The sequence below is a fragment of the Crotalus tigris genome, unplaced genomic scaffold, assembly GCF_016545835.1.
Source record: "Crotalus tigris isolate CLP2741 ecotype Arizona unplaced genomic scaffold, ASM1654583v1 scf7180000018160.1183395, whole genome shotgun sequence".
Taxonomy (NCBI): domain Eukaryota; kingdom Metazoa; phylum Chordata; class Lepidosauria; order Squamata; family Viperidae; genus Crotalus; species Crotalus tigris.
Window position 1 is genome coordinate 527241 of NW_024096855.1, and position 27844 is coordinate 555084.

At 37.5% G+C, this 27844-nt stretch overlaps 1 protein-coding gene across 11 annotated transcripts in view; it reads left to right on the forward strand.

Annotated features, from left to right (window-relative positions):
* The window catches only part of WNK2 (WNK lysine deficient protein kinase 2), a 128363-nt gene that overhangs the window by 35659 nt on the left and 64860 nt on the right, over positions 1-27844 (forward strand). For all 11 annotated transcript variants that reach the window (XM_039348568.1, XM_039348566.1, XM_039348561.1 and 8 more), the window contains 6 exons: positions 12717-12889; positions 13792-14012; positions 15671-15828; positions 20653-20741; positions 22933-23152; positions 26981-27269. In XM_039348568.1, coding sequence (XP_039204502.1) covers positions 12717-12889; positions 13792-14012; positions 15671-15828; positions 20653-20741; positions 22933-23152; positions 26981-27269 — 1150 coding nt within the window. The remainder of the gene's footprint in view (positions 1-12716; positions 12890-13791; positions 14013-15670; positions 15829-20652; positions 20742-22932; positions 23153-26980; positions 27270-27844) is intronic.

Sequence of the window (27844 nt, forward strand, 5' to 3'; positions counted from 1 at the left end):
ATATTTCACCATCAGGACAAAAAAGGGGCAATTCCACCAAGATCTGCTTCAATTTTCAAGCAGCTCTATAGCAAAAGCAACAGACTTATATATCACTTCACAGTGCTTTACAGCCCTGTCTAAGCAGTGTACAGGGTCAGCCTATTGGCCCCAACAATCTGGCTCCTCATTTTACCGATCTTGGAAGGATGGAAGGCTGAGTCAACCTTGAGCTGCTCAGAATCAAACTCCTGGAGTGAGCAGTGAGTTAGCCTGTAGTACCGCATTCTAACCACTGCGCCACCACAACTGTTTAAGAGTCTTTTATTAGAATGGAAGGTTAAGGGCTAACCCAGTGCTTCTCAATTATTTTCTGTCATGCCCCCCTAGGAAGAAGAAAACATTTCGCGCCCCCCGCGTGACTGTAAAAAAATTTTTTCTGTACAGAGGACCGATTTCCGGGTCTAAAAGTCACACGGGCGGGTTTGGCCAATCAGGATAGAGATCATGTCTATCCAATCGGGTCCTTTGCATGTGTCACGTGCGTTGGCGGTCATGTTGTCCTCCGCATCGGGCTGCCGCTTGCGAGTGAGTCGGATGATCCGATCTAGAAATCCAATATGACAGTATTTGCCGAGGTCAAACGAGCCCCCCTTTACGGAGCCTCGCGCCCCCCCTGGGGGGCGCGCCCCACTATTTGAGAAGCACTGGGCTAACCTATACTGCTCAATTGCAGTATAACTGAAATCATCTCTAATATGATAAATGTATGGTTTCATTTCTCCTCTAGAGGGTGCTCTTGCTCTTATGTCTTTAAGTCCTTTAAGGCAGTGGCCCCCAATCTTTTGGCTACCAGGGACTGGTTCTGTGGAAAGAGGTTTTTTTGTGGACCGGAAGGGGCGTGGTTTCGCATGCTGCCTGCATCCTGCGAATGGGGCTTCACTTGTCTGCGTGGCCCAGTTTCTGGCATGCTGTGGACTGCTGCTAGTCCACGGATCAGGGGTTGGGGACCCCTGCTTTAACGAAAGTGCTACCTTGAAGGTTTTGCAGCCCTGCCTTCCCATTCAGTTCCTAAACAAAATAAAGAGAGATAAAACTGGTGACATTTTTAATCAGTTTCCTCCCCTTCTTCAGTACCACAGAAAACGTCACTAAAAGCTCCAATAGATTGTTTTCTTTATTTCTTTTCTATGGCAAGAGGGTGAGATTTTTTTTGTGTGTGCTCTTAAGAGTAGGTTAGCACTGCATCAGAAGAACTGAACTGTCAAAAACTGCTTGTGACAGTTCAAGACAGGAAAACAGTGATGGTCTGGAACTGCCCAAAGTTACATCAGGTAAATTGCAAGTAAGTAAGAGTTAATTCATTTCCTCTGCCAGCACTATTTCTTTGATCTAATTAGCAGCCTCATTTGACAGACCTTGAGATCTTGATCACAAATCACATTTAGTTGCGCCTACAGCCAGTGCTAACACCTTTGCAATATTACTTCCAATGTCTGAACAAAGCATTGTGGGAAATCCTCTCCTGATCTTTGGGGAGTGTGCATTTATTCCTCTCACAAAAAAGAAGCCTGCCTCCAGAAGCAGTAAATGCTCCAACACTGGAAATTTTTAAGAAGAGACTGGACAGCCATTTGTCCGAAATGGTGTAAGGTTTCCTGCCTGAGCAGGGGGTTGGACTAAATGACCTCCAAGGTCCCTTCCAACTTTACTACTACTACTACTACTACTACTACTACTACTACTACTACTACTACTACTACTACTATTATTATTACTATTATTAAGCTAAAGTCTTTTAGCCATTCATTACTTGAATACTTTTTCAATGTGAAAGTTTTGATGTCCCCTACTTGTTGTTTCACTGTTACAATGTTTCTGATATTCCCGTCAGACTCATCCAACTAGATTATTAGTTATTTACTTGCTGTTTCTGCTCTTTCAAGAAATCAAGGAGAAACTAATTAGTTTTTCATGCACTTTGTTTTAACTGTTGAGAAAGTTGTTTTATATTCAAATGTAGCAATATTTTAAAAAATGGCTACAATTGTTACTACTTCACACATTATGTAATTATATTCTTCATGTGTCTCAGAGTAAGCAATGTGCCTGATGCATACAAACTATATTTTCATTTGGGAAAAAGTGCTTTCTTAAATCTGAACTTACGGATGATATTCTCAGTGTTAAATCTGGAGCAGATAATAACATTATTGTGATAACTGGAACTGTCGAATTAGAAAATACAGTTGCACCACATGAGGAACCTAATCCTACAGAAACAATTCCTTGCTATGATTCATGTAAATAAGATGCCATATTTTTTATTTAATCATTTTCATTGTATTACACAAATAAAATTGTATTTGATAGTGACCAATTCTAAAATATGAAGGTGATAATTGGTTGCTATCATTCTCAGCATATCTTAAATGAAGAACCCCACCGCATAACTAAACTTTGAAGTGCAGACAAATACTGCACAGTGAGTCCTCAATTGATGTCCACAATTGAGCCCACAATTTCTGTTGCTAAGTGAGACAGTTGTTAAGTGAGTTTTGCCCCACTTTATGACCTTTCTTGCCACAGTTGTTATATTAATCACTGCAGTTAATAGCACGTTTGTTAAGTGAATCTGGCTCCTCCATTGACTTTGCTTGTCAGAATGTCACAAAAGTTGATCACCTGACCCCGGGACACTGCAGCCGTCATAAATATGAGTTGGTTGCCAAGCGTGTGAATTTTGATCACGTGACCATGGGGATGCTGCAATGGTCATAAGTATGAAAAACGGTCACAAGTCACTTTTTCCGGTACCATTGTAATTTTGAATGGTCACTAAATGAACTGTTATAAGTCAGGGACTGCCTGTAGATATTTCGTTTCCTCCATTTAGTAGTTACAATCTTTATGGCAGTACTGTAGCTTCAACTATATTTTAAATATGCATTGAGAATGTACTACTTACAACTGAATGGAGCAAGGTAAATGTAAATTATTTGCAATGCTGTACTTCTCAAACCTCAAAATTGTTCCCATATTACATAGGAAAGATTTCATTAGCATGTTCATCTATTTTACAGATTATGCAGTATTAATGTATTTGGTACTGCTGAGGTTTTTGAAGGAACTATCAGCTGCCCAAAGCAAAAATACACTTTATTCTTATGAATTTATTATATTTGTACATTGACTAACAATGAAGCTCTCTATCTATATATCTATCACATAAATACACACACACATACATATACACATACATACACATGCTTATATTAATATCAAACAGATCTGGGTATATAATTTTTATTTTATATTTATTTTAATACAACTGTTAAACATTACCATAATGTAAACCTATGAGGAAATATTGCAAAACATTAAAAATCAGATGATTTATAATTAACAATGTGGAGATTTTTAAGAAGAGACCCAAGAGCCATTTGTTTGAAATGGTATATGGCAAGGGTAGGCAACATTGGCTCTTTTATGACTCGTGGACTTCAACTCCCAGAATTCCTGAGCCAGCATAGCCAAGGTTGCCTACCCCTGGGGTAGACTAATGTACCTAGAATCATTGGGTTAGAAGGAATCTTGGAGGTCTTCTAGTCTCTGCCGAGGGCAGGGATTCTCTGACCATCCCATCTGACCTTTGCTTGAAAACCTCCAGCGATGGAGCCCTCACAATTCCAGGAGGCAGGCTGTTCCACGGGTGAATAACATTTTTGATTGGGAAATTTCTTCTTATTTTGAGTGTGGATCTTCGTCTTTTCTTACTCTGGAAGCTATGGAATATAAACAGACATCCTGTTTTCTGTCGCAGCTCTTCATACTGTAAATTTGAAGACAGCTGTTATAATATCCACTTAGCTTTCTCTTCTTTAGGCTATACAAAGCCAATTCCTTTGACTATTATTTATAGGAGTTATCTCCAAGCCCTTCTTTATCTTTACTCTGTTCTCTGCACTTTTTCTGGTTCTTCAATAACATTCTTATGTTATTGAACTTGTTGACACAGTATCCAATGTGGTCTGACCAGTGCAGCATAGAAGATGCTCAGATCCTTCTTACAAGTACAAGACGTATGACCCCAAATTTCCGTTGGTAAGCAAGACAGTTGTTACAAGAGTTTTGACCCATTTTATGATCTTTCTTGCCATAGTTGTTAACTGAATCGCTGCAATTGTTAAGCTAGTAACATAGTAGTTAATTGAATCTGGTTTCCCCATTGACTTTGATTATCAGAAGGTTACAAAAGTCAATCACATGACTTCAGGACATAAATACATGCCAGTTGCCAAGCATCCAAACAAAACAGGGGCCATTGAACAAATAATAAACATCAGCTCCAAGCCTGGGACCAAAGTCACATTTTCAAAACTCTCAAAATTTTTCAGATCCCAGGATAAAGGGCACCATCCTTTCAGATCCCAGGATAAAGGGCACCATCCTTTCAGATCCCAGGATAAAGGGCACCTTCCAGCAGGTGGGGGCTGCAACAGAAAAGACATGTTTCCTAGGTCCTAAAAGATGGCAGTGTTTAACGGAGGGGATTTGGAATACACCCATTCTGCTGTAATGTACTGGTTGGGCAGAAACAGTTGGAGATGAGCAATCTCTCTGTTATTCGTTACCTATGCCATACAGGCTTAATAGCCAATAACCAGCACTTGAATTGCACTCAGAAGCCAACTGGCAACCAGTGAAGCTTGGCTTGTAGTATTGATACATGGGCACACCAAGAGATGCCCATTACTGTTCAATCTGCTACATTTTGAACCAGCTGCAGCTTCCAAGTGGCTTTAAAGGGCAGCCTCATATAGAGACCATTGCAATAATCCAATTGTGAGGTGACTAGGGCAATAGTAATTGTTTATAGGTCCTCCTGGCACACAGGATGAACCTATGCAAAATCTCTCTGGCCACAGCAGCTATCTGCTCTTTCAGCAATAGCTGCAATCCAGAAGTTGTGGGACCAGTCTTGCTTGAGGAAGTGCAACCTCATCCAAGACCAAAGATAATATCATCACCAACCCAGGGGTCCCAAAAGCCACAGCCACTCCACCTTGTTAGGATCAAGCAGAAGTCTGTTCTTCCTCATCTCAGCTGAGAGAGCCTCCAAATACTGGGGCCAATACATTGACAGTTTCACCTATTGAATTAGAGATCCAAAATTGGATAAATTTCTTGCTGATCCTTGCTACACGTATTCTCATCAAGTTATTTTGATTAATTATCCTTATGCAACATTAGGAAGTTTTGAAGTTTAGTATTTATTTTAAACCGACTGGCTGGCTGGATTAGATACAAAAAGCTTTCATTTATTTTGGTAGAAATTATATGGTGTCTGTCCAAGTGCCAAGATTCCATGACCCAGTAAAGATAAAGCTCAAGCTAAAAAAATAGCTAAAAACTGAGCTGCCTTATAAGGAGAATGAAAAAATGCAACTGTTTATGTAACATTTATGTTTATATCAAGGGACATCATAGAAGTTTTTTCTCCCCTTTTTAGAACAGCTGAGTGCAATATGTGTAGCATTAAAGCTATGCAGTGAACTAAATGGTAAAAAGAAAGGTTAATTTTTCTGGCATTTAGTAAATTACAGTTAGTAGAACAAGTACTTTTTAAGCCATGGAAGAGCTGGATGTTGCAGTGGATACTAAAAATACAAGACTGCCTTAGAGTATAAAATTCCTCCACTTTATGTTTTTGACCATGTCTGCATGACACTTCATTAAATGAATCTTATCATAAAAAGACTAAACAAAATAAACCCATAAATCCATACAAACTACAATAGCATTCCTGATTATTTACTGCAGCCCACCGATTCACAGATGACAATAGTCCTATTATTTTGCCTTACCAAGGGCTTTCTGGAAAAGCGCTGCTTTTACTGCTTTTTTGAAACGACATAAAAAAAGGTTCATGGTAACCTGGCTTTTCAAAATCCAGGGAACTTGTGACCATGAAGGCTTGCTTGCAGGCCTGGGTCCTTTGACATCTTAGAGGGTAAATCCACACACTTTCTGGCAGGATGTATTGGGTGAACAGATTCTGCCTTGAGCAGGAAATAATGAAGCTACTGAGGCTCAAAGACATAAGGGACTTTGCAGGCAATAAGTAGCTCCTTGAATTGAATCCAAAAGCTTTTCAGTAGGTTATTCAATTAGCAGTTGGATGGCTGCATCTTATACCGGCTGGAGCTTCCAATCACCTTAAAGGATAACTTCATATAGAGCAAATACACACACAAGCTGATAAAGATATATGTCAGGTTCTTAGCAATTAACTCAGTTAAACTAATTCTTCCAGAATCTTTCTTAAATAGATTTCAGAGGGTTAGATTACAAGAATTTCAGCAAGTGAATTATTTGCAGTTTAGAACCCATTTATTCCCCCCAATAAATGAAGCCTGAATCTGCATCACTCACAAAGAATGGTCATTTGTGATATCTAGAAAAAGGAGCTGACTGATTTTTATGCTTGTCCCAATTGTGCAAATAGTTACTGATGCAAGTTCCTGTATATAGTTCTGGTGAACAAATTCGAAGTTTGCCCTGGCATTTTGAAAACATGAAAATGGATGAATTGTGTGACCTTGATGGGACTGTTATCCTCTATACATTAAATTAAACAAGTATATGCAACTACTTCAGTATGATTTAGAAATGGATTGACCCCTCGGTCAGACTTCTGTCAGCTGATTGGGAAAGTTACTTAGCAAATCCTATAATCCCGTTCTGGGTGACATTCAGTGTATTTGAATGGATGATGTAATTGCAAAGACGTACAGATAGTCCTTGACTTACAACCACAATAGGGACTGGAAAAATTGTTGTTAAATTGTTTGATCATTAAATGAGTCATGTGACAATGCCAGATTTTATGATCATTTTTGTTGTGGTCGTTAAGCAAGACATGGGATCGCCATTTGTGACTTTCCCTACTGGTTTCCCCTTTGTCTGTCGGAAGCCAAGGGGTGATCATGAGACCCCAGGATGCTGTAATACATTCCTATTGCCAAGTGCCCAAAACATGATCATGTGACTGTGGGGATCCTACAACAGTCGTAAGTGTATCCATAAGTCATTTTTTTTTCAGTGCTGTTGTAATTTGAAATGTTGTAATTTGGAATGATTCCTAAATGAATGGTCATAAGTTGAGGACTACCTTAAGAGAAAAAACAAAGAATCCTATGACCCATTGGGACATCCTTTCAGAGAATCTGATGTGACCAGTATGAATATTAAATTTTATGCAGACCATGTTTTTTTTTTTACTCCAATGCTGGGATGACCTGTGATTATCTAAGGAGAATATATATCATACATAGAAAAATAATTGTAGTGGCAAATGAACTTCAATAATAAGTGAATATTTACTTAAATAGATGCCCATGGGTGGGAAAACAAAAGCAGTGGGAGTGGGAGCAGCTTCCAACTTTATAATAATAATAGTAGTAAAGTTGGAAGGGACCTTGGAGGTCATCTAGTCCAACCCCCTGCTCGGGCAGGAAACCCTACACCATTTCGGACAAATGGCTGTCCAGTCTCTTCTTAAAAACTTCCAGTGTTGGAGCATTTACTGCTTCTGGAGGCAGGTTGTTCCACTGATTAATTGTTCTAACTGTCAGGAAGTTTCTCCTTAGTTCTAGGTTGCTTCTCTCCTTGATTAGTTTCCACCCCTTGCTTCTTGTCCTGCCTTCAGGTGCTTTGGAGAATAGCTTAATTCCCTCTTCTTTATGGCAGCCCCTGAGATATAATCATGGGGATGCTGTAACAACCACAACTGTGCAAATAAAACGGGTCTGACCATTTGAGTTACCTTGATTCAAAAATTGTTGTGGTATAATGCAGAATTTAGGCTAACCTGAGGGTACATACAGACACACAATGAGAATTGTAGATAACTCATGATGTGCTGAGTCATTATCTCAGAGTTATTTCCTTACCTAAACAGAGAAACAGAATGACTGTAGGTGAACAAAAAAGCAGTGGGAGCAAGACAGCTTCCAATTTACTACTTACTTTTACTTTGACTTTGTTGGTGGGAAGCTGGCAGGGAGCACCGGAAAGCACAATTGCATGACTGTAGCAGTGCTGTAGTAGCCGCAACTTTGTGAATACAACTACTGTGAGGATCCTTGAAATTTAAATCATATCAGAGTAATAGGTACTGAATTTTGAACTTACTCTTTAAGTCAATGCATTTGAGATCCTCACCACATCACAATACAGGCTCCCCATCCATGTGGCACCTCTTAAACACACCCATGCAGCCTCCCAACTCTCACTTTGCCTCTCACGTAACACTGTGCACTTTTGCCACAACTCCCTCATGCACCCACTTGCCCTTATGAACCCACTCTCCATGCACCCTCTGCAATCCATACCTTACTATTGTGCCCCCTTTCCCATGTGGCACCCCTCATGCAGCTCTGTTCATCTTTCATGATCCACACAATGTGTCTTGTGCATCCCCTTGCACGCTCATGAACCCTCTCTGACATGCATGATGCCTCCCATACACTCCCTCACCTGGTGGCAGCTACTTATAATATATAGCTCATAGTAATAGGATTAAAAATCTGGAAATCAGCCATTTCAAAACCAAAATTCAACAACAAATATGATAATAAAACCATGCCTGCCCATTCACACAAATCACTGAAAACCATAGAAGTCATCCACACAATGCCCAGTTAAATAATACAGATTCCCTCGCCTTGCAAAATACCAGTAAAAACAGTGCAAGGCATAGCTCTTCCACTGGAGTGTTCCAAAGTAGATGGGCCACTGCAGAGAAGGACTGACTTCAGGTCTACATTTCCCTGATCTGACTTAGGGACAGGAACACAAGACTTTTTCCATACATGCATGTGGGCTGGGCAGATTCCACTTGGACACGATTCGACTGTCAGAAGGTATGCAGCAGTTTTATACTGAAGGCTCTTAGGGAAAATGACGAAGCCTGTTCTTCAAACTGAGTCCCACCAGATATTCTGAATTAAAACTCAACGCTAGTCAGCAATTTGTCATAGATAATGGGAATGCCAGTGTAAAATATTTTGAAGAACTCATGTGGGGATGCTGTCCTGGTTCTTGATACTGCTGCCTTATTTTGTTCAGTGCCTTTTTCAATATTTATCTTGAAAGATTTCCATTGAGAAACAAAGAATGAAATAATTTACAAACTTCTTAGTTTCTTCAGTTACTGGTTTATATGCTCAACATTGTTAATTATAATTCTCCTAACTCCAAGTGGCAGCATTAAATTCTTTGGGCTACATATATGACATATAACCATCTGATGTACCATAGGACCCCTCTTTTCAAGTAGTTGCTTCATGTGGCTGCATGATTTATGAACATCTGTTAAAGTAGCAAAGGTTATAGCTTGTGGTCATGCTGCCTTATTCTTTGTGGTTATTTTGGCTTGCTCTTTGTAGTGAATCTCTCAGGTATTAACTACAACTAGGTCAGTGGTTCTCAACCTGTGGGTCGGGACCCCATTTGGGGTCGAACGACCATTTCACAGGGGTCGCCAAACAACACAGTCCGCCATTTTTTTCCCCTTTTTCCTTAGTTGTGCTACTCCCTTTTATTCCATTGGCTTTTGAAAGCCAGTAGAATAGACTCTCTTGAATAGAGTCTAATTCTATTGGCTTTCAAAAGCCAATAGGAATTGTCCAGGCTGTCTCTGCCCTGCTGAGCCCGCCAAAAGTCCCATTCTGCAAATGGTGCTGCACCAATTGAGTAGTCCTCGACTTACGACCGGTTGAGTAGTCCTCGACTTACGACCGGTTGGGGGTCGCGGCATTAAAAAGGTTGAGAACCACTGAACTAGGTGGAGCTGTTTTATGTTACATAGAAGTTAAATTCTTAAGCTTCTCAAGTATGAGGTGTGTTTTGGCCAAACTTTTAGAGTCATATTCATCCTTGGAGTGTTTGTGCACCCTTAATATAAACCTTAGCTAAGGGCACTGAGCCAGAATTGATATATGCTTTTTATGCTGGTGAATGAAAAAAGAAAAAAAAACTTATCTCAGAGTATATTGAGAGTTTGTTTTTATAATCATGTATTTCTTAGCCACATTTCAAGTGTTCATCTTCCCAATTCAAAGAATGTTCCTCAAGGCAGTGTACAACAACAAAAAACAACCTGAAAATTAAAATCACACAATTGAAAGCACAATAAAGGCAGTCCTCAACTTACAATCATTTATTTAGTGACAATTTGAAGTTACAATCATATTGAAAAAAAGAGATTTATGGCCAGTTTTCATACTTAATGACATTTTCAGCATTCCCATGGTCATGTGATCAGAACTCAGGCGCTTGGCAACTGGCATGTATTTATGACAGTTACACTGTTCTGAGGTCATGTGATCACCATTTGAACCTTCCCAGCTGGCTTCCAACAAGCTAGATTTGTTTAATGACCTCATTATCCACTTAACAACTGCAGCAATTTGCTTAACAATTGTGGTAAAAAGGTTGTAAAAGGGGGGAAACTCACTTAACAACTGCCTTGCTTAGCAACAGCAATTTGGGGCTCAATCATGGTCCTAAATCAAGGACTATTTGTAGATGATTATTACTTGTGAGAGAATTCTACAGGCTACTTCAGCAACAGTAAGGCTTCCAGAAGGGTTTCAGTACGTGGACAGGTTCCAAAGGATGATCCTTTGGTTAACCTGAAACTAAGAGTTAGTTACCACAATTTGGACCTGCTGCAATTTCTGAATCTCTTTCAGAGGCATCATATATACAGAATATTACAAAATAAAAGTTACAGATAACTAGCATATGGATCAGAGTAGTTGAATTGGTCTTCTTCAGGAAATTATGTACCCAGTAGAGAACGTAGAGTTGGAAAAAGGTACTTACCACTATGTAGACCTAAGTACTAAAGCAGGGGTCTCCAACCCCCGATCCGTAGACCAGTACTGGGCCAAGGCATGCCAGCAACCAGTCCACACAAACAAGCAAAGCCCCATCCACGAGATGCAGGCAGCACACAAAACCACGCACTCTGGTCCGCAGATAAACCTCTCTCCATGGAACCGGTCCCTGGTGCCCAAAAGGTTGGGGACCTCTGTACTAAAGGATAGACCTAAGGGCTGAAGGCCAATACAGGTCAAAGATAATCACCAAATCGTGCACCTGATTCTTCAACGGAAGAATCTCCCCCATCTACATCAGGAAAGATTTCTTCCAGTTGCTTGAAGCCTCCTGTAAACACCAGTTTCAGTCAGTTTTGCTTAATTCAATCTGAGCCAAGCAGGAATCAATCATAGAGCCTAGCACATTAAGGCACATAGGGTTCAGAAGTAAACCTTTATCCTCATGGGCAGTAGTGCCAAGCCTCACAACTTTGACAGTTATTCCCCAATGTAAACCAGGAGGCAAATCCCACACTCACTAGCACTGATTATGTTACCTAATTGGATAAAATATGTGCAAGCAAATAACCAAGGTCAGAGAGCACCAAGGAATCTATGGATCTTAAGTGGCTTTCTTAAAGGCAGGCAGAATTGGAGCTTGTAATTACAGAAAATAGAGATAACGAGAGAAAATGCACACTTCCTACATCCCATAAGATGACAAGATATTTTTTTTAAACACATTTTATTAGTTTTTTAATTTCTTAAGAAAAAGTACTCAAGACCCACCGTGGTGTTTGGGTGGTCAAACATTCAAAAGTAAAGACATATATAAACAGCTCAGCACAATACATTTTGCTATCCCCTCTCTATTTCCCTCGAATAACATAACACATTTAAAATATTCCATTTCTATTTTAAATTTCTATAACTGCTCAACCTGTTTTATAACTTTATCAGTTTACAATTACCATAGTTTAGCTTTAAAACAACCAATTATCAATTCTAATTCTTAATCTCTCACATCCCTCATTTTATCACCAATCTCATTTGTTTCTTCTTCCACAACACAGTAAATATCCTAATAGCAATAAAGTATTAATCAACCCTATACATATAAAATCCCACAATCAATCCATCTCTTTAAAATAACAAAATAATATTAAACCTTAATTCATTCAAGTTCATTAAACAGAATTCAAATTTTCTCCAATTACTTATCATGCCTTATCACGTCTTTGTTGTCATACAAAAAGGGAGATGACAAGATTTAAAAGAAGAAACTTGGAGATGCTCTCTCTGTTGGATCATACTGTGTGGGCAGATGACCATGGGAGAAGAAAGCAGTCCTTCAAGTAACCTTCTGAGTGGTCTTCAAGAGCAGCCCCAAATAGAGTGCACTGCAATAGATCAAAGGGGATGATCTGCAGAACTATGGTGAAAAAAACTATGCAAAAAATGAAAAAATATTGTAACTATAATGAAACTCTTAATGATAACTTTATTCTGTTTTGATTGTTGTTGTTAACCCTTTGTGATTTATCAACCCATAATTTTGTAATCTTATTTGATACATACCTAAAATATTTGTGAAACTGAGTTATTGCTGTGGCTTAGATCTAAAGATCCTCCTTTATAATAATTCCACCTGCAAGAGAAATACTTTATCTTTTGTTTGAATTCTCCTGCACCCTGAAACCAACATTTTAACATCCTCTATAGAGCAGAAAAAAAAATATGGCCATCATTTTTATGGCCCTCTTCATTTGAGCTGAAGTGTAGCAGCCCTCTTAATGCAAGGCGTGTTCCCAAGCTGTCTTCTGACAAGAAATATTTTCTGAACTGCAGGATCGCAAGCTGACAAAAATGGAACGGCAAAGGTTTAAAGAAGAAGCAGAAATGTTGAAAGGTCTTCAGCACCCAAATATTGTCAGGTTTTATGATTTTTGGGAGTCGTGTTTAAAAGGAAAAAAGTGTATTGTGCTGGTAACAGAACTGATGACCTCCGGAACTCTGAAAACGTAAGTTCTAGTTATGTCATGACATGGATAATTAGTTAAGTAGAACATCTGTATGGACAAAATTCTTGCTTCATCCCTAACCCTGTTAAGAATGGAAATCTACCTTCCTTCTTTAAAATAGCTTGCCTGACTGTATTTCCAATTAAGTCAAATGAAAGTAAGTTTCAATTCTGTTATATTCTCTATTGTTTTCTTCTGTGACTACCCACAGTCCTGCCTGCATTTTCTTTCCCTTTCTTTGTTTTACTTGGGTCATTTTGAACTTCTGGGTTAACCTTTCCCAAAATAGATAACATTATTAAGCTATAATCAAATAAACTTCCACCAGTGAGAAGGAGAACACTTGATTCAAATTCACATGCTTGAATAATTAATCTGAATCATCATACTTTATTATCTTACTGAATTTAATATTACCAGGGGTAAAATAATCTTTTTCAATATTTGTAAGAATTCTCTGTACATTTTTTTCCACTTCATGAGGAATAATAACATTGCTTCAAGTTTCAGATCTGAAGCACTGTTGATCAACTGTATGCCAATATACATACAGCATCAGGGCATATATAGAGTTTTGCATAAACAAGGATCTCAGTAGAATTTTAATTCATAGATTTTAATACATTAGCATTTTAATGAATTTATTTATAATCTACCTTCCAAACTATCTTCCTCTTAAATTAGAAATGTACTTGGATGTACTCAGCTGAAGGCTGAATCAGATAAGTCTAATTGTAAGAGGTAGATCACTTACAAAATAGTCAAACTGACCTGGAAAGTGTCGTGCATGTGTCAGGGGTTCACTGTGCTGCAGAAAGGCAGACATTGTCCTCAAGAAGAATCTCAGTGCATCTGTTTTTCTATAAAATAATTTTATTCCATCTCACATGTTTTTATTTTAGCTATTTGAAGAGATTTAAAGTGATGAAACCAAAAGTCCTTCGTAGCTGGTGTCGGCAAATCCTAAAAGGTCTTCTTTTTCTGCACACTCGGACACCACCAATTATTCATAGAGATTTAAAATGTGACAATATTTTTATAACTGGGCCAACTGGATCTGTGAAGATAGGAGATTTGGGTCTGGCAACACTTAAGAGAACTTCATTTGCCAAAAGTGTCATAGGTAAGCATAACATGACATGACATAATAACAGAATTGGAAGGTCTTCTAGTCTAGTGCAACCCCCCGCTTAAGCAGGAAGCCATATATCGGGGTAGGCAACCTTGGCTCTTTTATGACTCGTGGACTTCAACTCCCAGAATTCCTGAGCCAGCTATGGTACATCAGTTGAAGTCCACGAGTCATAAAAGAGCCAAGGTTGCCTACCCCTGCCATATACCATTTCAAACAAATGGCTGTTCAGTCTCTTCTTAAAAATCTCCACATTTCATTTACTTCGTGTATCCTTATTGAAAATGGATGAATAATATAGATCCTCAAAATAATGAGCACGTATTTTGTTTTCATTGGCAACGTCAAATCCTTGCCTCATACATTCTTCCCAAATTAGTAACATTTCAACAATGTTATTTGTTTTCTTAATTTTATAATGTATTGACTATTATACATATATAAACATGAATTATAATTTATTTTTGTTTAGAAGTTTATGCTTTCAGTGGATGTAATGTATACATAAATAAACCTTATCCTCTTCCCCTAGGAGTGCACTGTTCCCTTTGCTTTCCCAAAGCAAAGTCTACATTCACACATACCATCTTGAATTCTAACTTTCACATTTCTTATGGAAAGCTATAGTTCAGGGATCTGCCACAAAGCATAAATTAGCAATAGGGCATCTGTTAACTTATAAACATGGCTTAAAAGTTTAGAAATATCTCTTGAGATTTCAAATATAAGACTGTGGCATTCTTACATTAGATCATACAAAATATGAAGTGAAATCAACTTCATGGGATATTTGATGAACTTGCCAAATTCCAGATATAGAGATTCCTATGCCATCGCGGAAAATTGTGCAATAAGTGTCTAGGACCTGAAAATATTTTGAATTCTTAGTCTAATTGTTTATTGGGCTTCAAAGTATTATTTGAAATATAGTGGGGGGGGGGACAAGATTGTGGAAGACTACCTTTCTGTGAATTGAATTTTTCTGCGTACAGAATGATTCCTTTGGGTTCAATCCAATATCTAGCTATCTGTCTTACTAATTTCAATTTAAAATACAGAAGTTCCTTTGAGTTTTATATTCATGCATAGAATGTTTTCCTTTAAATTTACTTTTCTTTGGCTTGATGCTCTACGTACAAGTATGTTTTCTACATTCTCCTTTAAATTTACTTTTCTCTGGCTTGATGCTATATGCCACTGGTGGCGAACCTATGGCACGAGTGCCAGAAGCGGCACTCAGAGCCCTCTCTGTGGGCACGCATGGCATCGCCCCAGCCTCGTGGCCCCCTCCTCACCACCAGCCCCCTGGAGGAGAGTTGCCCCTGGGTGCGGCCCATGCGGAGCAGCAAAGCCAAGGACATGGCAGCTGGGCAGCAGGGACAAGACTCCACCTTCACACCCCATTGCGTGCAGATGATGCTGCGGGGTGTGGGTGGAGGGCGTGGCCATCATGGTGCTGCAGGGCCTCCTGGGCAATTGCTGCAGTGGGCCACGGAGGTGATGGGTGGCCCTGCGAGTGGGCGTGGAGCAGGGCAGGGGCGGAGTGGGGGCAGGCCGGCCCGGGCATTTTTTGGGCACTCGGTCTCTAAAAGGTTCGCCATCACTCTATATGCACATTTTCTAAGATGGATTCCTTTTGTTCTGTTCAGGTACTCCAGAATTTATGGCCCCAGAAATGTATGAAGAACACTATGATGAATCAGTGGATGTATATGCTTTTGGAATGTGTATGTTGGAAATGGCTACCTCAGAATATCCATATTCAGAATGCCAGAATGCTGCTCAAATTTATAGGAAAGTAACCTCTGTAAGTAATATTTTTAATATAATCATTTTGCTCCTTCATATACACTGTTTTTCTTATTTTAACACTAACACTGTTATACTATTATATAACACACCATATAACTTTAATAAAAGTATTGTTGAATAATTGTTAAATTCTCAACATCATGTTGAATACCTCATTCTTACTTAGGTCTTTATATTTTCTGGCAAGAAGAAATTATTTCTTATTAAGACTAGGGTTGTGGTAATTCTACATATCCTCTCCTTTGTCATACCCCATCCCAGCCAGTTTCATCAAAATGTAGAAATGACATCAATGTTTTTCAGATTTGCTCAGTTTCTCATTTTACTAATAACATGTTTTGTTACTTGTTTCAATGCTAATTTATGAAAATTCTACATGCAAGCTGTTTCTACTTCCTTCTTTAATATTTATTTTTGTATATTTTTAAAATTTCAAACTACATAATAACATTTCTAATAGTTAAGAATGTGGCACAAACTGATTATATATTATATTTGAAAAAAAAATGGAGGGTGAGGGACCATCTATGATGCAGAACAAATTCTGTCCTCCAGGCACTAATTTTATTCCTCTGTGAATACTGTACAGAACTTTGGCATTTCCTAAAAATATATTGAGATATACCCAATAAGCTCAATATGATATAAAGATAGAGCAATTCCTTCTTAGTTTGTCACTAGAAGATTGTGTACATGTATGATTTGTGTCTATTTTATATATTATTTCTTATGGAAGCTTACTTGTACGTATACTTACAATAATTAATGGATATGGTTGCATGCATTTATTTATTTTTATATGCTCCTTTTTCCTCTTATTTTCCCAACAACTATAACTCTGTGAGGTGAGTTGGGCTGAAAGAGAGAGAGAGAGAGAGACTATGCTTGAGGCAGGACTAGAACTCAAAGTCTCCTGTTTTCTAGCCTGGTAGCTTAACCTCCAGACCAAACTGGCTCTATGCATTTGTATGAATGCCTGTCAATTTGCTTTTGCCTATAATATCACTTACAGCTCTGTGCATTATTCTAGTTCCACATAACATTGACCCATCTATTTTCTTTTGTTCAGCTACAGTTGTCACTAAGCATCTTTGATATTGATCTGGCATGAGAACTCAGGGGGCTGACTTTGTTCTTTTATCTTGATGTGTTCTTGATATTAAACTGAATGAGTTGTATTCAGGCTATTTTTAGCTCATGAAATCAGAATTGATTTTCCCACTGATTTTAGTGGAACTAACTTATTTGGGATCAACTCTATTATATTAAACACAAATATATAAAGAGTGGTGGAAAAATTCATATAGATTATTCTGCAAAGAATACTGTGTGCTTCTGTATATATACACAGATCTTTTTACTTTGTTTTCAGAGGGAAAAGGAAATATTGGAACTAAACTGTACTGTCAGTTGTGGAATCTGTATATTTTTCAGTCAGTGGAAAACTGAAACTTATGTGAACACAGGTTCATACACCATTTAAAGTACAAGCTCTTACAGCTCAGTTTTTTGTTTTTATTTATGCTAAGATTATATTTGTCACAGATTACATATTTATTGGGTCATTTGTTTTTGGATGTTGACATAGCAAAGTGCATGAGAAAACGTCTTTCAGAGGCTGTTTGGGACAGAAAATGGCCTCAGTGGAAGAGGTTAAGAACTTCTAAACTTTGTAAAATACAATTATAGCTATTTATTGCTTTTCCTTTTTTTTAAAAAAAAAGGAAAAATAGCTATTTATTGCTTTTCCTTTTTTTTCCTTTAAAAAAAAAGGACATAAGGAGACTGTCATAGATATCTTTCCACAAACACTTAATTGGATCTTTTAGCTTATCCACATCTGAAATAAAGTGATAATAATATTTGTTTGTCATACCAGTCTAATGTAAGGGTTACCGAAGAAATGGATTACTAATTCATTCAGAAGAAACCCATTTAGCAGCATTCAGAGGGAATTAAAAAATGTCAAGATGCGTCTAAAGCAGGCACAAGGCTTTGAACTCGTAATTGCATTAAAACTTTTTGGACACCTTTCCCCTTTTCCCCAAGAGGCTCTTATTTATTTGCAGCAGCAGAACACAATCCTCTTCTCTCTAAAGTTCAGGCACAACTTCAACATTGCTTTGCAAATTTGAGGGACCTTGTCAAGGAGATTATAGAGACAAGCTGCAGAACAAGAAGAAAAAATCTTGCTTTCTATGTCCCTTACAAAAAAAAATTGGCCATTGTCCTTAGAAGAATGTACTACAAACATTCCAATTATTCTGTTTCTTTTTCAACAAAGTCTTTGTCTAGTTGGTACATTTTGTTAATAGTTTTTAGTTATGTTTGTGCCTGATTCTTATTTAATTTCTCTTGTAAATAGCCTAGAATGGAACTCTTTCATTAAATGATTAAATCCCCAGGAAACAAATAAGCTTTTCAAGTTTAAAATAACTATCCTATGCCTGTCCTTTCATGCACTAAACTCTTAATCATAAATTCAGCGTTCTTTGGGGAAAGTACTGTTATTTTATTAAAGTCAGTTTATGTAATAAAGTATCATGTGATATTGTACATATTTCCGAAAGCTTGATTATCAGAACTGTTCATGCAGGTACATGCTTTGCTTTCCTACAAGGTTAGTGGGGAAAGGCACAAAGCTCCACCTGACCAATCATGTTACATAAGCACAGTTTGCATCAACTATTTTGTAAGAAATTGTGTTAAATCCTTAATATGTATAAATATTAATTTACATCATTTTTATGTATTACTATAGTTGCTTTAAAAAGGTAATCAAGGAGACTAAGAAGATTGGTATAGATCAGCAGTTTCCCTAGAACACTTTTGATATATTCTCACACCCCTTACAAAAGTACTAAACACATTTAAACAAATTTTGAATGACGTGAACATAAAAAATAATTTTGAAACTTCTAAACCCAAGTTTTCGCACCCCCTGGAATATTGTGTCACACCCCCAGGGGTGCGAATACTCCCAGTTGGGAACCCCTGGTATAGACAGTTCAGAATGATGAAGTTTTCTGGAAGAGTTTAACCGGATTAATTAAAAAGAATTTATGTCTTATCCAATTGATTAATTAAGTTATAGTAATAATTTAATCAATTCATATGCCTCCTAAAGGTTAGTATGAGAGCCAAATAAACCAGGAGACTATGTGTTCTAGGCTCACCTGGGCACAAAGCCAGCTGGGTGACCTTGGACCAGTCACTTTTCTCAGCCTTAGAAAAATGACAATGGCAAACTATTTCTGAAAAACCTTGCCAAGAAAACTCCAAGGACTTGTCCAGGCAGTTTCTGAGAATCAAACACAATTGAACACAAGTAAATAAAAAGCTCAATATAGGTGTCTTATTGAGGGGATTAAAAAATTATAACCACACTGAGCAAAAAGTAAACATTTTTCTTTCCTATTGTAGCAACAGAGAGGATTCAAAACCTCTTCCAGAATTGTGACCTTAATTGTCATTTTTAGTGACCTCCTATTACATCTACTGTAATTGGCCAACTCATTGTTCAGTTTCTTTATGACATTTGCTCAAATGTACTGTCTGTTGTACTGCCAGAAATACATCAGTAGAAGATACCCTGAAAAACCAAATGCTAATCTCTATCGTATAGCTTCTCTGCATGGCTTTATCAGTTTATCTAAAATAAATACATCTTCCCACAATTATTTATGTAGCATGGATTACCTTTTGCTGCTTAACACTCCATTAAATGAATAATTTGTACAATTCTTTTCCATTGGTGCTCAGGTTAAAATGGTGCCATAGTTCTTGGATTTTTTTTTTTTTAAATCAAGCTGCAATTTAACTTGGCTGAAAGCATAATGAATTGTTCCTCTTTGGTAAAATAAGATATATTTAACCTAAAATAGTGCAAGGCAGAGACAATCTTTTTGGCAACTATTTCGTGCAATTTTTTTCCCATGCCTCAATCACTCATACTTCAAGGTATTGTGTGGTACGTTTAGACAGGAAATCTTATGCGTAGATAGCACCAACTCAAGTGATGCCTCAAATAGACCTTGAACAGCAGTCACCTCCATGCCTGCTTTCTATTTCAATTTCTTTACCTCACTAGAAAAGGTTTTTTTTTTCCATATTCATCATACATAAAAACGTTGCCTTAAATATCTATTTCCTCTTGCGATTTAACATTTGCTATTGAGAATCCTTAAAGTTCACATCTTGTAACTGTCAGCAGGTGAAAATCTTTTTCTAAGACATTCACAAACTTCAATTAGAGGTGTACTCTGAAAAGAAAACTTGGTTTCCTTACAGAGTTTCTTTTCCCTTTTTCTTTTCCCTTTTTAAAGATAATCCGTAAGGATTGTCTTTAAATTTGCAGCAAAACCACAGGAGACGCTTTAATTATTTTACAATATTCTTTATTTTAAAGCGGAACAGTATCAAAATATTATAAAAGCCTATTAGTTAATTAGGAAAGCTGCTCTGAATTCTGGAAGTTGAGGTGTAATTAAAATAAAAAATAATTAACTGAAAAATTAATTTGTTACAGTTTAAAGAAAACTTTTTTTAAAAAAAGAAAAAGCAAAAAACCTTGATGTTGATCTTTTAGGTTTCTGGAACAGAATCCCAGAAGCCTAGGATAGTTCATTTTTCCCCTTCCAATGCCTTTAATATTAAAATTCATAATAAAGGTTAATGCTGAATTTAGCCTTGTTATAGCATATATAATGGTCTATTGTATATTATATTACATAAGAGTCCTATTTTAAACTCAAAGCTATGTAGATGTAGAATGAAAATGCCAGAGAAATTTAATTATGTTTTTTTTTTCCTCCCGCAGGGTGTCAAACCAGCAAGTTTTGATAAAGTTACTGATCCTGAAATTAAGGAGATAATTGGAGAGTGTATTTGCAAAAATAAGGAGGAGAGGTTTGTTTCAAATAATAAATTTCTGTTGTTTGTGAAACATGTCATAACTCTGAGCACATTTCAAAATAATTTCTTGGACTGGAGGCAGAAAACGGTCAAGAGCTGGCCAGTACCATTTTAAACTGATAGACCTACTATAATCTAATTATGTAGATCTCTTAGGAGAGTTACTAGCCAGATAGAAACTAATATGGTTACTATGCGGACATGGATCAGTACCCATTTGGAATCTGGTTAGTGTGACTATATTCCTGTGAATTTTGAGGGCTTCTCAGCAAATTTTAATACTTTCAGTCAGAATGTCCCTCTGGACTATATCTATAACAGAGCAGTACGAGACTTTCTTCAAGTATTTATTTTATATTTTTATTCTTATTTATAAAATTTATACAGCGTCCATCTCACTTGAAATCTGGGTGATTTACAAATAAAAGTCATATAAAAAGAGACAAGAGTTAGAAGCAAAGTTTTAAAAAACAGAATTTAAATAAAGATTAAAAGGCCAAAAATGCAAGGGGGTATTTTCTAGCCACCAACCATCGCCATGGTTGCATACCACCCTTGGAGTACCCTCACTTCTGGGTACAAGATGTTTCATAGGGCAGGAACAACAGTAAAGAAGACTCTCATTGTAGACTCTGCCAGACAAAATTCTTTAATTGATGGGGTCTGCAACAAACCCTCTGCCTGATTTGATGGGACAGGTTGATATTATTGGGACAGGATGGTTCCTCAGGTAACCAGATCCACACTGCAAAGGGCTTTAAAAGTAATAATCAACACCTTGAATTTGACCAGGAAATAAATTGGCACCCAATGCAGCTCACATAAAAGAGGTGTTACATGCACAGTCCTAGGGATGCCCAGAACTGCCCATGCTGCTGCATCAACTACAGCTTCTAGATACTCTTCAAGGGTGGCACATTGTACAGCACATTGCAGCAATCCATACAGAAAGTGACTAAAAGGAGGGCTTTTCAATCCAGGTAAGTTCCAGAAAATGGTACACGGAGATTTATATTTGACAAGTAGCTGTTGGATGCAGTATCTCATAAGACTCTGTCTTAATCCTTCTACAGATTTTAAACCTTAGATTTGTTTATTTAATTAAACCTAATGGAAAAAGAAAAAATATGAAAAAGAAAAATCCCACAAAATTATATATATGTGAGTTTCCTTTACAAGTTTTACACAACAGATTCAATAAAAGATGCTTGACGCCATCATTATGTTGGTGATATCCAGCTTTATTCTTTTCCATCAGATTTCAGAGAGATTGTAGGAATCCTAAATCAATACTTAGGATTTGTAGAAGATTAATTGAAGACTAACAAGTGAAAGCTCAGACTGTATTGACTAAGGGATTGCCTAGTCAAATGAAAATATTGCATTACTGACAGTTTTGCCTGGCGCGTGACATTTTAAAAGTCAGCCTGACAGCTCTAATGTTCTTGATTTGACTTTCACCTAAATGTTAGGCAATAGCTGCAGCTAAGAGTATACCATCCCGCTGCACATGTTCCTAAAGAAAGCAGATCAGGCAGCAGAGGTGCATGGTTTAGTTATTTTTCATTTGGATTCTAGAAGAATTTACATGGGATTCATCTTTAAAAAAAATAGCACAAACTACATCTGACTGGTTTTTGGCTTGTTTATCTATTCCCATTGATGGGTAGAACCAATAAAAATAGAAATGTATGATATGTATAAGTATACTAAGGAGAAAAAAGGAGAGGAGCAAAGTATCTAAAAAGTATAAATTGGGTCTGATATGGTTCAGATAAATACCTTTTTCAAGGGCATTGTGTAAAACAAACACAGAAACTTGAAAAGGTGTAGTAAGTATTTTAACGCTCTGTTAGCCACAAGTGGCAAATGGGCAGCCATTGAAATTGAAATAAAGAACTAATAAAAATAAACAAATGGTGTGGTGCTTATTATGTCACACATTTGGCAGTTGCTATAGAAACACTTGTTATTTTGCTACAGTGATTTAAAACCCTTTGTGTTAAATATTATAGATATTGAAAGCAAATTTTGCTTTCATTAAAACTTAGAAAGATATATAGTGCCAAGGAAGTTCTAATACATATATGTATGTTTATGCTAAAATAACACACAGCTATTTGGTCCTTAAAGTATAGAGGAGAAAAATGGACTTAAATTGTGTTTGTGTTCTTTTTTCCCCGAGATATGAAATTAAAGATTTATTAAGCCATGCCTTCTTTGCTGAGGATACAGGGGTGAGAGTGGAACTTGCAGAAGAAGACGATGGTAGAAAGTCCTCTATTGCCTTAAGACTCTGGGTTGAAGATGCTAAGAAGCTGAAAGGAAAATCCAAAGATAACGGAGCCATTGAGTTTACTTTTGAACTGGAGAAAGAAACTCCTGATGATGTTGCACAAGAAATGGTAAAATAAAAACTTCCTTTGAACTCTCTTTTCTCTCTCTTCTCTCTCTCTCTCTTTTTCTTTCCTCTCTCTCTCTCTCTGCATGAAGTATCTCCAAACATCATAAACTGATCCACCGAAATGAAGCACAGTCATTTAAGTTCTGAACCTTGCTTATGTATACTTTTATATTTTAGTTCCACAACATCAAAACACATTCTTTCAGAAACTGATAACAAATTTTGATTGGCACTTGTTAAACTGGAAATTTTTGCAAATTATGTTTCCAATATATGTAAGAATCTGGAATACAGTATGAACCATTTTTCTTTTTTTGTGCAGTAAGATAAATTAAAAGTATTACTTACTTTTTAAAAACTCATAGAAAAGATGGCTACACAAAGTTTAATACTAATTCTGTGTCATTCTTATGAGATATATTGTCTTTTAACATTTTGCCAGGTTTGCTGCTAAATTTTATAAAGTGAATAAATGCTTATTAAACTAACATCCTTTTTTTTCTTTTCCTTCTTCATCAAACATCAATCAGTTTTTAAGATGCAGGAAACCCCCATCTCATCCCACATAATTTGTGTTCCATCATTCCATTTTGTGGAACTCATTTAGTTTACTGTGTTGTTCTCTTTTGGACCAATTCAACAAACAGGCCTTTTAAAAATGACTACCAAAGCAGATTATATCTTTTTTGTTAAAGTCTTCTGATTGTGGAATTCTCATTCGTTCTTCACTTAGCTTTAAGAGCTTATTACTTTTATGATTGCATGGGTATACTATTACTCTGACAGAAATAATGTTATAAATAAGTTGCCATTATTTAAAATTTATGTTATGTAGTTTGGATTTGGCTACTAGGATTTACTGCCTACAATGGACATTAATCAGAACATGAAGCAAAATATTTCTCTTTGACATTGATGTCATTATATTTTACCACAACAGAATAGTCTGTCTGTGTTTAAAGAACTAGAAAGTTTAGATCATGTTTAAAAACGTAGTTCAAAAAGAGTTGAGCTATTTCCTAGGCCATTGGGAGCAGTGGTGGGATTCAAATATGTAAACAACCAGTTCTCTCTGTGGATGCTGCTTCCAGAAGTCCATTCTGGGTCTGGGCAACAAAAAATTAGCTACCGGTTCTGCCAAACTGGTGCGAACTGGCTGAATTCAAACACTGATTGGGAGGCCCTTAAAAGTAATAAAACAGACCAGTTTGGTGAATAAATCCAATACTACAAATATGGTAATATAACCCTGCATTGGAGGAAGATCTGTGAAGAAATCTAGAGAAAACACAGAACTGCAACTGGCTCTCTAGGAGTTGCAATAATCCAGCCAGCTCAGCAGAGATTGACTCAAAATAACTCCCCATGCCCTGCTGTTTTGTGGTCATGGCATAGTTGTAGTACTTCCTCCTTTAAGGGAAGAGATACCTATAAACATCCATTATGGGACAACTGCACTCCCTCGGTCTTATCTGATTTTTTGCTAGGCAGCATCTCTTCCCCCGCCCTGTCTCTGAGGGTCATTCTCACATAGCAGGACAACTGCCCCAGGTCATCCGAGCACATCATTCTAGGTGGGACACAACTTTACAATGAAAGTACATGCAATTTCTAGTAATAAACCAAAAATCAATGCATCATAAAAAGTTTTCCAAACAGCGAAGGCATGGGCTCTGTCACATGGGCCCTGGATCAGGGACACAAGCAAGATACTGAAGGCATTGAAGAAGGCAAGCCAGATAAATGCCAACCTAATCTCAGGAAGAATGATGTTCCACAGGGCAGATGTCACAGCATAAAAGGCTCTTCTTTGAGGACTGCCAGCTGACATTTCTTGGGCAAAAGTATTCATAACATGCCACTGCTGCTAGAATGAATTGGAGTGGGGGCGGGGATAGAAGCAATTGGGAAGATACTGGTAGTCCTCAACTTACGACCACAATTGAGCCCAAAATTTATGTTGCTAAGTGAGACATTTGTTAAGTGAATTTTGCCCCATTTTACGACCTTTCTTGCTACAGTGGTTAAGTGAATCACTGCAGTTGTTAAGTTAGTAACATGGTTGCTAAGTGAATCCCATTGACCCCGGGACACTGGGACTGTCATAAATATGAACTAGTCGCCAAGCATCCAAATTTTGATCATGTGACCGTGGGGATGCTGCAAGGATTGTAAGTGTGAAAACTGGACATAAGTTACTTTTTTCAGCACTGTTGTAACTTTGAACAGTCACTAAGTGAACTATTGTAAATAGGTTGAGGACTATCTGTACAATTTTATAAGTAACCCTACCCTGTGCCATGTAGGGCTTTGTGTAGCTTGCAGAGTAGTGATGTCACACAAGATAGCTAATGCCTGCATTCTCACATTCTGTACAAGCGTTAACTTCCGAATGTTCTTCAGGGCGAGTCTCACATAGAGCCCCTTGCAGTTGTCCTAAGAGGAGATCAAAAGGGATGGCTCTGAACAGGGTCCTCTGATTCAAGAACAGGCACAACTGACACACAACTCCAAGCTGTGCAAAGATCCTGCTAGCAACATTGTTGATCTGCTTCTTGAGCAGGAGTTGAAAGTCCAGAAATACGATTAGATGGTGCACTAAGGCTGGGCAACTTCCTCCAGAACCAAAATTGGAAGTTTCTGTGTGTTGCAGGGTGTGTGTGTGTGTGTGTGTGTGTGTATGTGTGTGTGTGTGTGGCAGCTAGCCCAGCCAGAGTCAAGAAATTCAGAGGGAGGTTGCTATGCAGTAGAGAAGCTGGTACAATAGCAATAGATCCAATTGAACCTTACAGCCCAATTAACAAACAGGATCTTTCATCCAGTAATCTATGGATAGCAATAGCAGATAGACTTATACACCACCCCATAGTGCTTTACAGCCCTGTCTAGGCAGTTCATAGAGTCTGCATATTGCACCCAACAGTCTGGGTCCTCATTTTATCGACCTCTGCAGAATGAAAGGCTGAGTCAACCTTGAGCTGGTCAGAATCAAACTCCAGGCTGTGCCCTGCAATACTGCCAGGGTATTTGGATTTAGCTGCCTATCGTTTTGGAAAACTGAATTTAAATGCTTGAAATATAATATGGGAGCTTCTTCCTAAAAAATTACTTTTCTCATATTGTATTGCAAATGGGAAATTTCTTATTTGGTTTATTCATGAAGCAGACAATGAGATTATATGATTTTGATGCCAATTATGACGTTGTAATTATTCCTAAAAATGCCCCCCTCCCTTTACCATCTGTTACAGTTGGATTAAAAAATATTCCCACTACAAATTTGTTTTGTATGAAGTTCTATGAATATTTAAATTATAATAGCTCCAATAGTGATATAGACAATAGCCATTCATAGCCAATGATGATCAGTAAAAATATTTATGACAATTGATCATAGTTTTGCAACTGCTTCTCTGCTTTATAAAAAAAATGTTTCAGATACAACTTGTACTCTTTTTGAAAATAATTTTATGAATGAAAACCTTGGACATCTAGCTATTATATGCAATTCTAAATGATACTTCTGCAAACTAATCAGCCACACACATACAAAACCTCAGACTGGTGATTTAGAATCTAATTCTCTATTCAGTTACTAAAACTGGATGATAAGACAGGGGTGTCAAACTGCCGGCCCGTGGGCTGGATGCATCATGCTGAAACCGTGCCCACCCCAGCTCTGGCAATGGGAAAAAAGTTATGATACATCGTGATACGTCACGTGACATGGCGAATTTGACATCCCCAGAATAGGGAGTGGGTATGTGGGGCTCCATGATGTGAAAACACAGACAAATATGGATTTGTTGTTGAAAACCTTTTATTTCAGGTTGATGCTGGATTCTTTCATGAAAGCGATGTCAAAATAATTGCAAAATCAATACGTGACAGAGTAGCCTTAATACAATGGAGAAGAGAGAGGATATGCCCCATGTTGCATTCAGAAGATCATCGGGATCCTGAAAGCTTAGAAAAAATGAAGGTCACACAAGCACAACCACTTCAGATTACACACACTTCTCATGCTGGTCATCAGATTCCAGCAGAACCAGATGAGCCTGAAGTGGACCAGCATCTTTCTCAACAAAATCTGCCCACAAGCATCACTTCACTTGCATGTAAGTCTAGTATGTGTTCTGTGTTGGTATATAAGGATGTAGTACAAATACACTGAATGGATGTCACTGGCCATGTTTGTGCACTGCAGTAAGTCAAAACTCTTCAGAATTCTGGTTTAGCAGGAATAAGTATGTTAACATAGAATCTTTAATAGCTCCTGTTACTCTGGCTGAAGAGGATAATTATCAAACATGAAGTATTCCATACCTAGTTTGCTCTTTTTATTGGTCTAACCAGTTGGAACTTAACATGCCTAAGCTTCTTCTTACTATGTTAAAATTCTAAGAATTCTAAATCTGATGGACTGATGCAGCCAGGACTTTGGTTGCATGGACTTTGACAAGAACAAATAAATATATGCTAAAAATATGCAAGAACAATAAATATCTACTAAGTTATCAATAAACCGTTTCCGTCTTACTATGATTAAGATTGTACATAATTGAATTTGTATCGTTGAACAAATTTAAAGCAGGGAGGAAGTGAATTCCCCTGGGATTTAAGGGAAATGTTACCTTACCTTGTCAGTTTACAAAGTAAAGGTTCTCCTCCCTTCTTATAGCAACCATGTGAT